The sequence below is a fragment of the Erpetoichthys calabaricus genome, chromosome 6 (genome assembly GCF_900747795.2).
Source record: "Erpetoichthys calabaricus chromosome 6, fErpCal1.3, whole genome shotgun sequence".
NCBI lineage: Eukaryota > Metazoa > Chordata > Cladistia > Polypteriformes > Polypteridae > Erpetoichthys > Erpetoichthys calabaricus.
The window spans coordinates 194,189,743-194,205,752 of NC_041399.2; the positions used below are offsets into that span (position 1 = coordinate 194,189,743).

At 37.0% G+C, this 16,010-nt stretch overlaps 1 protein-coding gene across 1 annotated transcript in view; it reads left to right on the forward strand.

Moving 5' to 3' along the window:
• zc3h3 (zinc finger CCCH-type containing 3) overlaps nucleotides 1–16,010 on the forward strand; it is a 294,882-nt gene that overhangs the window by 221,942 nt on the left and 56,930 nt on the right. The window contains exons 6-9 of the mRNA XM_028804240.2: nucleotides 3,322–3,388; nucleotides 4,676–4,834; nucleotides 9,826–9,895; nucleotides 12,967–13,098. Coding sequence (XP_028660073.1) covers nucleotides 3,322–3,388; nucleotides 4,676–4,834; nucleotides 9,826–9,895; nucleotides 12,967–13,098 — 428 coding nt within the window. The remainder of the gene's footprint in view (nucleotides 1–3,321; nucleotides 3,389–4,675; nucleotides 4,835–9,825; nucleotides 9,896–12,966; nucleotides 13,099–16,010) is intronic.

Sequence of the window (16,010 nt, forward strand, 5' to 3'; positions counted from 1 at the left end):
GATTTTCAAAATAGCATTCCTCCTTCATATTGAAATAAATAAAAATACATGATAGAAGCAATGTAATATTGTAAAAATTCATAGTAATTGGAGAACATGCATATATAAGTACACATACAGTGATCACTCTTGACCACTTGCTTTACCTTTACTCATATCCACATTTTCTAATACTTGATGTACGTTCTGCTGCATATTTCTTCACTCTGGGTATTTTTTGGCTTCAGTTTAAGATGTATCCTACAGAAGTTACATTGCCCCTGGGATGTCTTCTCTACTACTGACTAGAAGGGTTCCAGTGATGTATTCCAATTCCTGCTAAGCTTTTGTTAATGTATTTGACTTGTTCTGTTTTATTGCTTCTCTGTGTCTGGGTCAAGAGAATGTGAAACCTTATTATTGCTCGCTCAAAAAGCAATCTTGTATCACTCCCTGTTCCTGCTCTTCAACAGATACAGCTAGCCTTCTTGTTACCAGGGAGGACATGCCTAACATTAAGCTCTGTCTAGTGAAGCATTACAAAATGAACTATACCTTTTCTTTATATATCTAATAATGTGTGTGTGTTCTGGCAACTCCAATAGTGGCATGCAGATGCATATGGAGGTAAAGTATATCATTGTTATTTGTTTAATAGTTGTGTTCTTTCATGATAACTAATTGTAGGCCTGAGTTGCCTCGAAAGCTTGCATATTGTAATCTTTCTAGTTAGCCAGTAAAAGGTGATAACTAACTGATACTTGGATTTGCTCACTTTAGCAAGTAAATATTATTCCAAAGGAAGTGCTTGACCAATGTAATCAACAGTTGTGCTCCTCTTACACGTGTTTGTTAATTCAGTGTCTGGGATCATCCTAATGCAACAAAGCTGCCACATCCTATCTTAATGCTCTTTATATTTAGAAACAAGAATACAGTACCAGTTTTCAGAGACTCCTTCTTTGTCTGTAATCTCTTTCTTACTTGCACGGGGCATAGATTGCAGCTTTCCATCTCATTCCAACTAAGACTTCTGCTACTGCCTGTAACCTTAGTGTGACATGTGAAGAAATTCACAATGCTTGATAAATATTCTGCCTTTTAAGAATTTCCAAATTACATTACATTTGCTTATCTTTGATCAGGATGAGTGTGTGCTTTATGGTTGTTTGTGGTTAATTTCAAAGAACATACTGTAAATGGGCTCAAAAAATAACCAGTTCACTGTGGGGGTTACTTACCCAGAAAAGGAGACTACAATTAGATGTTATGAAGAAAAGTGGTTAAGAATACAGTTTTGTCATTTTAACACTAGAATGTTTCAGTAACTGCAAGAACTTTACAGTTGTAATCTCACAGCATTTTGTCTAAGCTTTGATTTTGCTTAAGGGTACATTCATTATTCTGCCCATTTTATTTAGATCTCTGTGTTTCCTAACACTGTAATGGAGAAATTAGATAGGTAGGTTTGGAAGACTTTGTTGGGCTGAATGCCCTGTGGTTGTCAAAATTTGTCCAATATTCTAATGTTCAAAGATATGTTCTGAGGTCTTAAGGCATTATAAATTACTCCATTTGTGTTGGTCCTTGTGTGTATGTCTCTTTTAATAGGTGTGCTTCCTGTAGAGAGGTAATTTCTGCTTTTTGCCTGTTACTGCTAGCATAAGCTGTAGTTCCCCTGGCATGGATTTGAATTTGTTGTACAGTGAAGTAATTAACCTCATCTCCTGACAACAGAAAGATAGAGACATACAGAAAAGGCATGTTTACCTCGTTATATATTGTATAGGAAATGCCATACCAATCCAGTAAAACTTTCTTCCACAGCAAAACAGTAGCTCTACTCATTATGATTGCCTTATTATTGTTGTTGCTATCATTATTATTATTTTTTTTTATTATTATTATTATTACATTGATTCTCTTCATATAGAACCCACCATTTACAGATTATCCTGCTTATAACACAGGTTCGAGGGAAGTTAAAGCAGCAAAACCAGTAGACAATACAAATAACTATATTTTTCTTTCCTTCATTATTGGTTTTCTTTGTTTTTAATTATTGATGGTACACAAGCTGTATAACAATTGTTTCAATAGTTTGCTTTAATATGTTTGACCCAAATACAAATGCAGTCCTGTGACATTTACTTATTGAAACATTAAGACAGTTTGTCTAGGTGTCTCATCTTTTTTAAACCCCTAATGTTTTACTATCATTGAGTTTTACATTGATTGAATTATTTGTGTTTTTGGTTGTATATTTTATTATTTGTATTGTGAAATGATGCTCTTAGTGCACCATCAAATACATAAGTAGTTTATTTTCAGCTATATGCTATTGCTGTGCAGGTTTTTTATTTAAGACTATAGATTGATTGGCTTCTCTCAGCTGTTATTTATTTATATATTTTTTTGCCAGTATAGCTACTATTCACGCATCACAGAAATGAGCTGCATATCTTGTTGCGAGTCAGTCAGCTAGCTTCCTTAACCAGCAGGAAGGTGACAGAGGAGTGTGCAAATGGGAGCCCAGTGACTGTGAAGCATGCTTAATCCTCTATTATATAGCAATAAAATAAAACAGAACTGTCAGGGGCCAACGTAAACTTGTCAGTTGGCCAGATGTTTAGGATGAATGAATGCCATCAGTGAGAGTAAGAAGGTTTTGAGGGACAATGAAATAATACCCCACCCCCCATCTATATTCTATCCTATGTCTGCATGCAAAGAGAACAGATGGGTAAGTGACTGTCTGCTGCTAGAGCAAGTGACAACTCTGTTGAACCAAGCATCACGACAACACACTATCAAAGCCTACTCAATCATCCTCTTACTAGCTTCTAGCACCTGGAGTTTTCCTGCCCACCTGGAAGAAAGGCTTCTTGTGTTTTAAATCATAAATGTATTTTTGGATTGCATCAGCAGGAAAGGCAATGGCTAAAACATACAGACCAAGTTTTACTGTTAAAATTATAGTTTTTGCAGGGCAGCCACCCTTAGAGAGATTCTTGAAGATAAAAAGAATGAGATTATGTCAGAAATTATATTCTCATGTTGGAATAATAGTTAAAGCAAATTTACAATGTTATTTCAATAGTCAACTTTAATGTAATTTCTTTTTTTGTCATTTAGAATAGTTACGTTCCCTGTGTGAACCCTTGTTTACTATAATAGGAGTAGGTCATGTTAAGTACCCCTGTTTCAGGTACCCAAAAACCCAGAAGAGGTTATCAGTGACCAATATTATAGATGATTAGGCAGCATACGATGGCTGTTGTAGGTTAAGAGTAGCAATTTTTTTTGCCATTTTATTAAGTTAGTTCTTTTATTTTTACACAGGAAAATGGACATCTTCTAATTGTTTGAGTAGTCTCAACAAAACCTCCAATAGCCGTCAGGTGGCCAGGTAAGTAAAGGTGGATTTCTGTTCTGTTTTAAAGTTTTATTTAGCTTCACTCTAATTAATGAATCAAATACACAACAAAATAATAATCACCCATTCAGCTTTTGAAACTAAATAAATAACCATTCTGCAAACTTAGTAAGAATATTGTTTCGCATAATTGAAATGGAATTTTAATGGAAAAACATCTTGATTTAGGGGGATTTTCCTGTACTTTTTTGTATATAGTGTACTCTTTGTTTTCTGAAAATTCTCAGACAATAGGTTGCAAATATGAAATGATGCTCATCATGTTTGGGAAATTTTAATTATGAATTTTGTCAAGTGTTTAATGGACATACATTGGAATGAATATTTATATTTGTTATCTTTTTTTCTTTCACTGGTGAAACACAGTCTCCAGATGGGTACTTGTATTAGGAGTTATTCTTGGAAATTTTAAAGTATTGGACTTTTACAATTATGTGAAATTAAAAATGCATACAGTTTTTTACACAGACTACTATCACCAGACTAGAAGGATAAAAACTATTTCTAAAATATTTGTAAATTAACTACATAATCATGATGGGTTTCTGGCAATTTTTGAATAATAAATTCCATAATTTTAGTGTAGGATTTCTAATTCATTAAAATAAGAGAACTGATCTATTACTATGCATTCATTTCTAATAAGAGCACCTCATTGTACAGTTTTCAGCCCAACCAGCACACCAGAAATATGTAGCCCATAGTTTCTGAAGCAGCCAATATCTGTTGCTGAAACTGAACCTGGTGATCACCTAAGTTTAATTTCACTCATTCCAGTGGCATTCAAGGCTGGGTGGTTGTTGAACAGGATGTGAAGAAGGCTCCCACATCAGTCTGCAAGCTTCCACGTACCCTGGGCATCCAGCAGCTGTTATATCTTATCCCCACAAGTGGTCTTCCACTCATTATGACCTAATTAGCTTCTGAAGCCTAATCTAAGGCTCTGGGTCTCACAAACAAAAGTAACCAAAGTCATTTAAAACACAGTACAGAATGAATTGTATAGTGAAACAATAGGGCAACACTAGCGATGTCACCATACAGTTGTTTCATGTAGCTTAATTAATTTGAGCCCTGTGTATATATCTATAGTCTGGAGTAAATACATCTTAGTCTACTTGGAATTAAACTCTTTGAAGGTGTACAATACAGTATATTGCTGATTTCACGGAGGGATATAAATGTATGACAAGTGTATCTTGGCGAAATATCACACTGGCCTTGTCTGATTTTTAGTGCTGTTTTATTGTGTCTCACCAGTCGTGCTGTGCAACGAAGCCTGGCAATTATACGGCAAGCTAGGCTGAAGAAACAGCAAAAAAAAGAATACTGCATGTACTACAACCGCTTTGGGAAATGTAATCGTGGAGCATCTTGTCCTTTCATTCATGATCCAGACAAAGTTGCTGTTTGTACCAGGTGAGTTAAGCATGGACACTTTTGTACACTAGGAGTTACAAGTAAAACTGTGTAAAAGATACACCTCATAAGCAATTATGAGATTAATTTCATATGCACAACCCAAAGTTAGACCAGTTTAATCCCAGGGTAAGCACCAACCCTTTCACACTGTGAAGTGAGCTATCCCTCAAGTTTTACTGTATAATATCTAAGCCAGGGTTTACCAGTCATGAGCTACACATGAAACATTTATAATGGATCCCAGGGTACTTCACTTTGTCACACAAAACCCTTATGTTTGTTACAACTTAAGACAGGAAATTGTTTTAATAATCTAACAGGTTGGTGGAGTGTCTTTTAAATGCCATTAGTCATGAGAAATCATAACAGCATGTGTATAAATCCTTTTTTTGTATATGGGGATATAATATGGAAGTTCCTGTTTTTTAATGTTGTTTATTTAAGGTAATTTATTTTAAGATATACAAGGAAAGTTCTAGAAGTCCATTTGCTTTAATAAAAATAACAGTGATAACCCACACTTTTTATTTTCCTCAGAAACCTTATTTATTCCCTACTTCTCCACATAATCACCTTCAACCTCAATGAGATTTTGAAATTTGTGGATCCATTTTTAAAAACACTCCAGAAAATAATCATTTTTTCAGCTTTGCCAACTTTTCATTGACTTCCTTGATCACGTCTTCTTGACCCTTTTAGCATTTCTGATGTATGCTGGCTTTGATTTTGGGGTAGAACAAAAAATCACTAGGGACCAGTTTAGGTGAGTAGGGTAGGGCATCCAAAAGGCTTATTCCAGAGGCACCAATGAAGAGATGGCTCTTGGTCCTTTCTTCAAGTACTTCGAGGTTGATTTTGGGGTCTTCACCGACAGTCTTCACTTAGAAGACAGTTTCATCATATGTTGACATCCTGGGGCGTTCTTCTGTGGGTTCTTCCTTGGTGATCAAATGACCGCTTTTTGAAGCTGCCTTCCGCTGAAAAACCGAAGTGAAAATGGTAGAGTTTGAGGGCTCATTTGTTCTCATTGGAGAAAGTCACTTGTGAGCGCGCAACACATTCCACCATAATGACCTATGAACTTGAACATTTCAGGAAGTTTTTGTGAATAACTGTCAAAATAATCAACCATAATGAACAAATTCCAAAGTCCATATGAATGAACTTTTGGGACTCTCCTCATTTTTCTTTCTTCATATACTGATCTTAAGATTAATACATTTTCTTGTGGATATTTGAAGCATTTTTTTTTTTATTATATATTTTGCAAGAAACCATTCTTTGTTTTTTTGGTTAGAAAACCACATTCTCTGCATCGTGTTTTAATTGAGTTGTCTTTTTAGTTTAGGTGTGTGGCACAGTGCTATTCAGCTTTAATTATTGTCTTTTTCCCTCCTCGTTTAATTTGATAGCTAGCTGCAAGTCCCTCCACATTTGGTATTTCAGAATTTTGCCTAATTTCAATTTAAACACTTGCTTAACATTCATCATATTTTAATATATTTTGACTACTCTGCTATATACAAATGTTCATATGATGGTTTTTATGTATAAGCTGTTTAAGGATCTTGCTAATATTTTATTTTTACCACGCTTATTTTAACTTCAACTGTTTGTTGTCTGGTACAAATCTTGTAATCGATATTTAACCCACTTCCTATTGTCCAAATGCCTTGAAATTTTGCACTGTTACTTCCGATGAGAATACATGAATCAATGATCAGTTTCACTAACTGATCAATTAATCCTTGTTAATTAAGAAATGAAATTTTCATAAGAACAATTGTTAAAGATTTCACCAATAGATGAGGCTAGTAACGGATAGAAATATTAAGGGAAGAGTTAAAATTTTGATTACAAAATTTATATTAAAACAAACCTAAGACTAAAAAGTGTGTGTGTGTGTGTATATATAAAAATCCCTCCTCGATCGCGGGGGTTGCGTTCCAGAACCCCCCGCAAAAGGTGAAAATCCGCGAAGTAGAAACCATATGTTTATATGGTTATTTTTATATTGTCATGCTTGGGTCACAGATTTGCACAGAAACACAGGAGGTTGTAGAGAGACAGGAACTTTATTCAAACACTGCAAACAAACATTTGTCTCTTTTTCAAAAGTTTAAACTGTGCTCCATGACAAGACAGAGATGACAGTTCCGTCTCACAATTAAAAGAATGCAAACATATCTTCCTCTTCAAAGGAGTGCGCGTCAGGAGCAGAGAATGTCAGAGAGAGAGACAGAAAAAAGCAAACAATCAAAAATCAATAGGGCTGTTTGGCTTTTAAGTAGCACCGCTGGACAAAGCAGCTGCAAGGAACAGAGCAATGTGAAGGTAGTCTTTCAGCATTTTTTAGCGGAGCGTCCGTATCCTCTAGGCCAGTGTGTGAACAGCCCTTCTGCTCACACCCCCTCCATCAGGAGCAGAGAATGTCAGAGAAAGAGAGAGAGAAAAACAAATAATCAAAAATCAATACGTGCTGTTTGATCTTTTAAGTATGCAAAGCACCGTGCGGGAAGCATGTCGCTTGACAAAGCAGCTGCACAGAAGGGAGCAACGTGAAGGTAATCTTTCAGCATTTTTAGACGAGTGTCCATATTGTTTAGGGGTGCGAACAGCCCCCCTGCTCACACCCCCTCCGTCAGGAGCAGAGAATGTCAGAGCAAGAGAGAGAGAAAGAGAGAGAGAAAAGCAAACAATCAAAAATCAATACGTTCTGTTTGATCTTTTAAGTATGCGAAGCACAGTGCGGGAAGCATATCGCTTGAGAAAGCAGCCTCATGTAAGCCCAGCAAGGAAGAGAGCAATGTGAAAGTAATCTTTCAGCGTTTTTTGAGGAGCGGCCATATCCTCTAGGGATGCGAAAAGCCCCCGTGCTCACAATATATTTGAGGAGTTTTATTTAATACGTAATACACGCTCTGGTTGGGTAGCTTCTCAGGCATCTGCCAATAGCGTCCCTTGTATGAATTCAACTGGGCAAACCAACTGAGGAAGCATGTACCAGAAATTAAAAGACCCATTGTCCGCAGAAATCCGCGAACCAGCAAAAAATCCGCAGTATATATTTAAATATGCTTATATATAAAATCCGCGATAGAGTGAAGCCGCGAAAGTTGAAGCGCGATATAGCGAGGGATTACTGTATATATATATATACACATATATATATATATATATAAAATATGTACAGTGCATCCGGAAAGTATTCACAGCGCATCACTTTTTCCACATTTTGTTATGTTACAGCCTTATTCCAAAATGGATTAAATTCATTTTTTTCCTCAGAATTCTAAACACAACACCCCATAATGACAACGTGAAAAAAGTTTACTTGAGATTTTTGCAAATTTATTAAAAATAAAATGAGAAAGCACATGTACATAAGTATTCACAGCCTTTGCCATGAAGCTCAAAATTGAGCTCAGGTGCATCCCGTTTCCCCTGATCATCCTTGAGATGTTTCTGCAGCTTAATTGGAGTCCACCTGTGGTAAATTCAGTTGGTTGGACATGATTTGGAAAGGCACACACATGTCTATATAAGGTCCCACAGTTGACAGTTCATGTCAGAGCACAAACCAAGCATGAAGTCAAAGGAATTGTCTGTAGACCTCCGAGACAGGATTGTCTCGAGGCACAAATCTAGGGAAGGTTACAGAAAAATTTCTGCTGCTTTGAAGGTCCCAATGAGCACGGTGGTCTCCATCATCCGTAAGTGGAAGAAGTTCGAAACCACCAAGACTCTTCCTAGAGCTGGCCGGCCATCTAAACTGAGCGATCAGGGAGAAGGGCCTTAGTCAGGGAGGTGACCAAGAACCCAATGGTCACTCTGTCAGAGCTCAGAGGTCCTCTGTGGAGAGAGGAGAACCTTCCAGAAGGACAACCATCTCTGCAGCAATCCACCAATCAGGCCTGTATGGAAGAGTGGCCAGACGGAAGCCACTCCTTAGTAAAAGGCACATGGCAGCCCGCCTGGAGTACATGTGATTTCTCAGTTTTTTTATTTTTAATAAATTTGCAAAAACCTCAAGTAAACTTTTTTCACGTTGTCATTATGGGGTGTTGTGTATAGAATTCTGAGGGAAAAAATGAATTTAATCCATTTTGGAATAAGGCTGTAACATAACAAAATGAGGAAAAAGTGATGCGCTGTGAATACTTTCCGGATGCACTGTATGTGTGTTTTAAAAACCAAGTGCATATAAAGTTAAAAAGTGTACTAAAAAGTAAAAAATAAGTCTCTCATACATCACTCGTAAAATAAAAGCGTGGGCGCTTTTCATCAATCAACATTCAAACAAGCACTTCTTAAAATCTTAGCAAAAGCACCCACCTTTTATTTTACGAGTGATGTATGAGAGACTTATTTTTTACTTTTTAGTACACTTTTTAACTTAATATAAGCGTGGTTTTTAAAAAGTATTTTTATATATATATATATATATATATATATATATATATATATATATATATATATATATATATATTAGTTTAGCTGTCAGAAGCTATGTTGCAGGTTAGGTGGATTGGCGACTCTCAATTGCCCCTAGTGTGTGCTTGGTGTGTATGTGTCCTGCGGTGGGCTGGCGCCCTGCCCGAGATTGGTTCCTGCCTTGCGCCCTGAGTTGGTTGGGATTGGCTCCACCGGACCCCCATGACCCTGTGTTCAGATTCAGCAAGTTGGAAAAGGGATGGATGGATGGATACCTGAAAATATAAATGTTTAATAGGTTTTTAACAGAACTTTTTAAATTACACATTAGTATAAAAACACTTGTAATGACTTCAGGCTTTTGAATGTTGATGAAGTTTGTATTTGTTCTCCAGATGGTTTATGACAGTGTTGTACATAAATGAATATACTTCAGAGTGGCCAGCTTTTAACGTTGATTCTCATTTATAAATATGCTTAAGCAAGGAAGCTGTCTTTTTTTAACCTTTGCTTTTAAATAACTTGGGGGTAAATATAATCTGTCTGGATGTTAGGTTTCTAAGAGGCACGTGTAAGCAAACAGATGGGACATGTCCATTCTCACACAAGGTGTCAAAGGACAAGGTAAGTTTCTAATTAAACTCTTTCTGAATATATAGACAAATGTACTGTCAGTTGTTTATTAACTCTCTGCTGTATTGGACACTATTTTGTTATCAGTTTGTCTATCACACAGGACTGCACACATGGGCCTTCTGTGTTTGTTTTCTCATTAGCAGTAGTTGTTATAGGTCATATGTAAGACAGTTTTGATATTGATATTGATTAGTTGCACAATGTAGTGTTTAAAACCAAAAATGTCTACACTGTAGTATTCTTTTTTGTCATACACTATAACTCTACATTTGTGTTAATTTAGTTCAATAAATAAATAATTACATGGACAGTAGTTTTTTTTCAGTATTTTGCAAGGTATTCCTGTTTATAAAAGTTGTTAACTGTCAATACTGAACAAGTAATGTTACAGTGATAGTAATTTCTATATTTAATTGCTATCATGGATTTCTTTACGAGAAAAGCAGGTAATTGCTCGTTTCTGGGCATGCTACATCCACAGTGTCAAATTGAAGATTCATGCAGAGACAATCTTCTAAAGTAATTTTGGGGTATTAAATTAATTTTATGTTGTGTTTGAAATAACTTTGTAATTAACAATCAAATTGTAAGTCATTGTTTACTGATTATGGCATTACATGGCCATCTATCCTTTTTTTGGTTCTGGTTTCATCCAGTATAAAGTCATGTTGTTAAGTTACCTGAATTCACCTCAAGCCTGTAGTTGGAAGGTTTCCTTTTTCTAATTGTACAGCACACTCCTAAGACCAATGCAGGAAGCGTTCCTTAGCACCAGCAGCCCACTGAAATAAAACACATTGTCGTCCATTGAAATCTATCTAATTTTATCTCCACAAAGGAGGATAATGACAGCCTGCACCCCCAACGTCCTATTCCCAGCACACCTGCTCCAGTACCACCATGGTTCATGAATCAAGACACGCTGACATTTCACAGGCTAGCTAAACCTTTATTTTGTCATGAGAGGAAGTTGTGAACATTCTCTTCAGAATAAACAAGAGATCTAAAATTCAGTTCCAAAAAAAGCTACAGCGGCTGCAGGTTTTCATTACAGTGAGCCAATATTTGTTAATAGAAACCAGTTACTGCTCTAAATAACACATTCTTTCTATTTAAATTTAGTCCCCTTCTACAAGTAAAATTTCAAAACTTAAATATCTTATTTTACAAAATAAATTTGTACATTCAGAAACTTCATTTTGTCCTCCTGCCAATTTATAGTTAAATACAAATTTTGCATAGAACTGCATCAGGTGAATAGGGCCTGAAGAGTTCCTGTTAATAACTTGTTTCAATCTAGAATGCTGAAAAAATTAAATTAAAAAGACTCAAAATTCCCACATTGTTAAAAATCCATTCCTTTTAATTCTCATCAGGAAGACTTTGCTCATTTGCTTGGATAACATACTTCATGTCATTACTGAAAGTTTTGAAAGCTGAGAAAGCATTTTAAATTTTCATTGTAAAATTAATGACAGCAAATAAGATTTAAAAGTAAAGAGAACGTCAGTAAACATTCCTAAATCACACAACATTTAGAAGCCATGCACAATCATCCACCAGCTTAAGGTGCACAGTTCTGCACACTGGGTTCAAGTGAACACCATATCTTTTAAAAATACAAACACCTGACATATTTTATGAATTGTTAATATTTTTTTCCAATAAGCAGCTTAAATTTTTATAATCACTTGTCTAGTAATTGTTAATGGTATTGGAGGAACCACTGAACCCATGACAATCTTTTCGCTGGCTTTAAGATTGATAGGAGTCATGAATGAATGATCTACAAGCCCTACTGATCATCCCACTGCATGCAAAAGTTTTCAGATACAGAGCTATGTGTGAAGACGACCTGTACAGCTATGAAAATTGCTGTTTATCCTAATGATAACCAACAAACCAATGTATATAGTGTGAAGATCAGCCCAACTACACACAGACACAGGACTCCATTTTCCAGAACACACACGTTTATTTGCTTTCATTATTACCGCACAAACACAGTGCACAATTCACCCACAATGCTCGGCCCTTTTACTTTACTTTCTTCTCCTTCTCTTCAGCCGCCGCCTCCACTCCTCTCCTGCAAGCTCTGTCTTCTACCCCCGACTCCAGCTTCCTCAATGGAGTGAGGCAGTCCCTTTTATAATGCACCCGGATGTGCTCCAGGTACTCCCTGATGGCCTTCGTGCAGCACTTCCTGGTGTGGCGGAAGTGCTGCATGGTCACCCGGAAGCACTCCGGGTGTACCTGGTTCCTGTTCCGGCAGCACTTCCTGGTGTGGTGGAAATGCTGCAGTCCATGACTCTAGAACCATCCAGGTGCCTCCTGGCAGTGACCACAAGGTTGAGCTTCCAAGCTCCATGGCCCCAAATCAAACCAGAGAGGCTGCCCTCTAGTGTTGCGGGGGAAGTATTGTCCCTCTCCCAGTCCTTCAATTCTCCAGGCGTCCTGCTACAAAAGGTATTGATAACAACAATATACATGTGGCTGTCTGAGAAAGATCAGACAAATCACTGCAATCAAAATCAAGAACATACTCTCACTCGACAATGATTGCAACATTGGGTCACTTAGCTCATTTATCAGTAACTCAGACATACATAAATATATACACATCTTTTCAGATGTGTGAAGAACCGTATTCTGGATATGATAGACAAGAAGAATGCAATGATATGCAGCATACAGTTGAAGCCAGAGGTTTACATACACTTAGGGTGAATTCTTTAAAACTCACTTAATAACCCCAACACACATTTTATACTAACAATCTATAAATTTGGAATATCGTTTAAGACATTGACTTTGTGCAGAGCAAACATAATTAAGATTTTTTTCAGCTGTGTGAGAATCTTAAAGTACAAGCTGATTTCAAGATTTAGTTTAAAATAAATTAAACATCTTTTAAGGAATTATAAGTAAACAATCTTTATTCAGAGTTATCTTATAGATACTAAATGTTTAGAGAAACCTTTTTTTTTTAAAACAATCTGGAAAAAATGACTTGAATAAAATATGCAATATATTCAGATTCTTATGTCTTTTCTGTTTAGATGCCAGTGTGTTCATACTTTCTGAAAGGAATCTGCAGTAATAACAGCTGTCCTTATAGTCACGTCTATGTATCCCGGAAAGCTGAGGTTTGCATTGACTTTGTGAAGGGCTATTGTCCACTTGGAGAGAAAGTACGTATGCTTTATTATGTGTTTGACAAGGCTTTTATTATTGACAGAAATACTTGACTTTTCTGAACACTGTTGAGTTTTTAGTAATTGAATGATTTTGGTAATATTTTTTCTAATTCTGTCATTAAAATATAGTTTTTTTGAATGGGATTATTTTTACAATAATTTATCTGTGAATTCGTTAATTTATCATACATTTCATTTTTTTCACATCCTGTATTCTGTATTTTAATTTTGCTCAGCTTGTGTTATATTTACACTTTTTGAATGGCCAAACACTTCACCTACAAAAATGTGTTTTTTCACATCTCATTCAGTGGTTCACATTAACACAGCAGTGGTGCGGTTATGAGAAATGGCCGTTTAAAAAAAACACACCCCTCTATTTAAAAAGCATCATGGAACTGCTTATGCTTTCTTTATTTTGGAACCAACGGTTGTACTGAACCTATCAAACGTCAACAAGCTATAGTTTTGTTTAACTGCTATTTTAAAATTTTTATCTCTCATTTAACTTTGTACATATGTAGTTTAATTTTTCACAAGTTGCTTTGGACAGAGTACTTGCTGAATAATGGTAATGACAATAATGAAGAGTTAGTCATTGTTTACAGTACAATAATATTTGATACTGTAGGACAGACTGGCATTATCCTTTCTTAGCATGCATGGAACACAGGTCCTTGGCTTAAAAACCCAGGCCATATGCTCTTTAACTTCATATTCTTTTCCACTTGGGAGCGCTTTGGAATGCAACCTCTGTGCCTTACATGATAAAACCGGGGTTCTTAAAGTTTATTTTCTTCTGACCAAATTTTGCTTTATATGTGTATTCGAGACCTTGAGTCACCTCAGACTGTCATCCTCCTCCTTGGAGAACTGTCACTGAACGTCATCCCACTGCATGTTGTCACCTTGGAGAATCACCTACACAGGTCGTAACAAAGCAATGCTATTTGCTTTAACTCCATCACAAGACAATCTGCAACCCGTACTCGCCCCTCTTGCATTGTAGAATCTCGACAATTCAGAAAACACATGACCCAAAATTGGTCACAACCCATAGTTTAAGAACCTACTTGAGATCTCAGAACCATCTTCTAGTGGTACCAGTTAAGTAGTCGGCTAAAACAAAGAGCTGTAACTCAAGCACTGACCAAACCTGAGGGAAACAAGTTTGTATCAATGGTCAACATAAAAGGATGAGTTTATGTTCACCCAAGAAACTAATGTTGAGTCATTCCCACCCGCTTTTAAAATACCCTAGCACACCCTAGCTCATTGCTTCTTCCATCAAGTTGACTGCTTAACCTGGCTGTATAGCAGAGACCCAGTGCTTATAGGTTGTGCTCATAAGGAGTCAGAGCCATACGTTCACCTTGCTAAAGGTATGAACTTACTGATCTGCTGACTGATCACCAGTTGATCCAGCAGGTGTAAATTTACTAGCAACAAGATGACTGATACGGTGTGTTTGTAACTCAAAAAGAAACTGCAGTACCACCCATAACCAGAAGGTGCAACCAAGGAGAAGAAGCAGACAAACTCCTATTACGAAATAAAGAGAGTGTGCTGAAGATCCTTCCACATGTCTGGGGAAAGCCAACCAAGAAAGAAATAAAGCATCTCTTCACCAGAACCATAAATACACCCACTTTGATTTTGAGAAGTTTTAATTGTAACTTAGTAGTTAGAACAAAACCAGCTAATGTATTGTAGTATTGGTGTAACTGTAACTAATGTAAAGGATACATTCTAGCTGGGTTTAAAGTCTTCCTAAGTCCAGTGAGAAAGTACAGAGCAGCAATTAGTACACACATGCACAGAAAAACTCTGTGTAGGGGATGGTTAACCAGCACAGAGACTAACTGTGAGTAGATGAACGCCAGTTGCAGGTAATGGATGCTTCATACTCATACTGCTATATTCACAATTTTTGAAATATATGATAACTCTCAGTACACCATTTTACATAAATTACAAACTGGCAATGACAGAAAAGTTTAGAACCTCGGCATAACAGTGAATTCCACAGATCGATTAGTGACTGTGTGTAATTTGTTTAAGGAATCACAAAAAGTTTTAACAAGTTTGTGGTCTGGTTAAAGTTCCTACAGTCTTATTGTGCATGGCAGGCGGAATCCTGTAGTTCTAAGCTGCTTTCTGTTTTATCTCCTCATCTTGTGCACATCAAGAATACAAAATTTCGTCACTACATGAAATGAATCTGCAAGTAAGCATTTGTGCAAGCAGTGTTTTCTTTATGTCAGTAGAAGAGATCCAACCAAAAATGAGAGTTATAAGCAAATACAGGAAAGTGATATTAAAAAATAAAGCACTGTTACTCAGTGATGATGTCAGTGACGACATACTGGATGAACAATTTATAATTTTTAGCACATCTGAATATAGGCCAGGCATTGTTGTGCACCAGGAGGAACCCAGGACCCATTGCACCAGTGTAGGGTCTGACAATGCGTCCAAGGATTTCATCCCAATACCTAATGGCAGTCAAGGTGCCGTTGCCTAGCCTGTAGAGGTCTGTGCTTCCTCCATGGATATGCCTCCCTAGACCATCACTGACCCACCACCAAACCGGTTGTGCTGAACAATGTTACAGGCAGCATAACATTCTCCACGGCTCCTCCAGACCTTTTCACATCTGTCACATGTGCTCAGGGTGAACCTGCTCTCATCTGTAAAAAGCACAGGGTGCCACTGGTGGACCTGCCAATTCTGGTATTCTATGGCAAATGCCAATCAAGCTCCACGGTGCTGGGCAGTGAGCACAGGGCCCACTAGGGGACGTTGGGCCCTCCTGTCACCCTCATGAAGTCTGTTTCTGATTGTTTGGTCAGAGACATTGATACCAGTGGCCTGCTGGAGGTCATTTTGTAGGGCTCTGGCAGTGC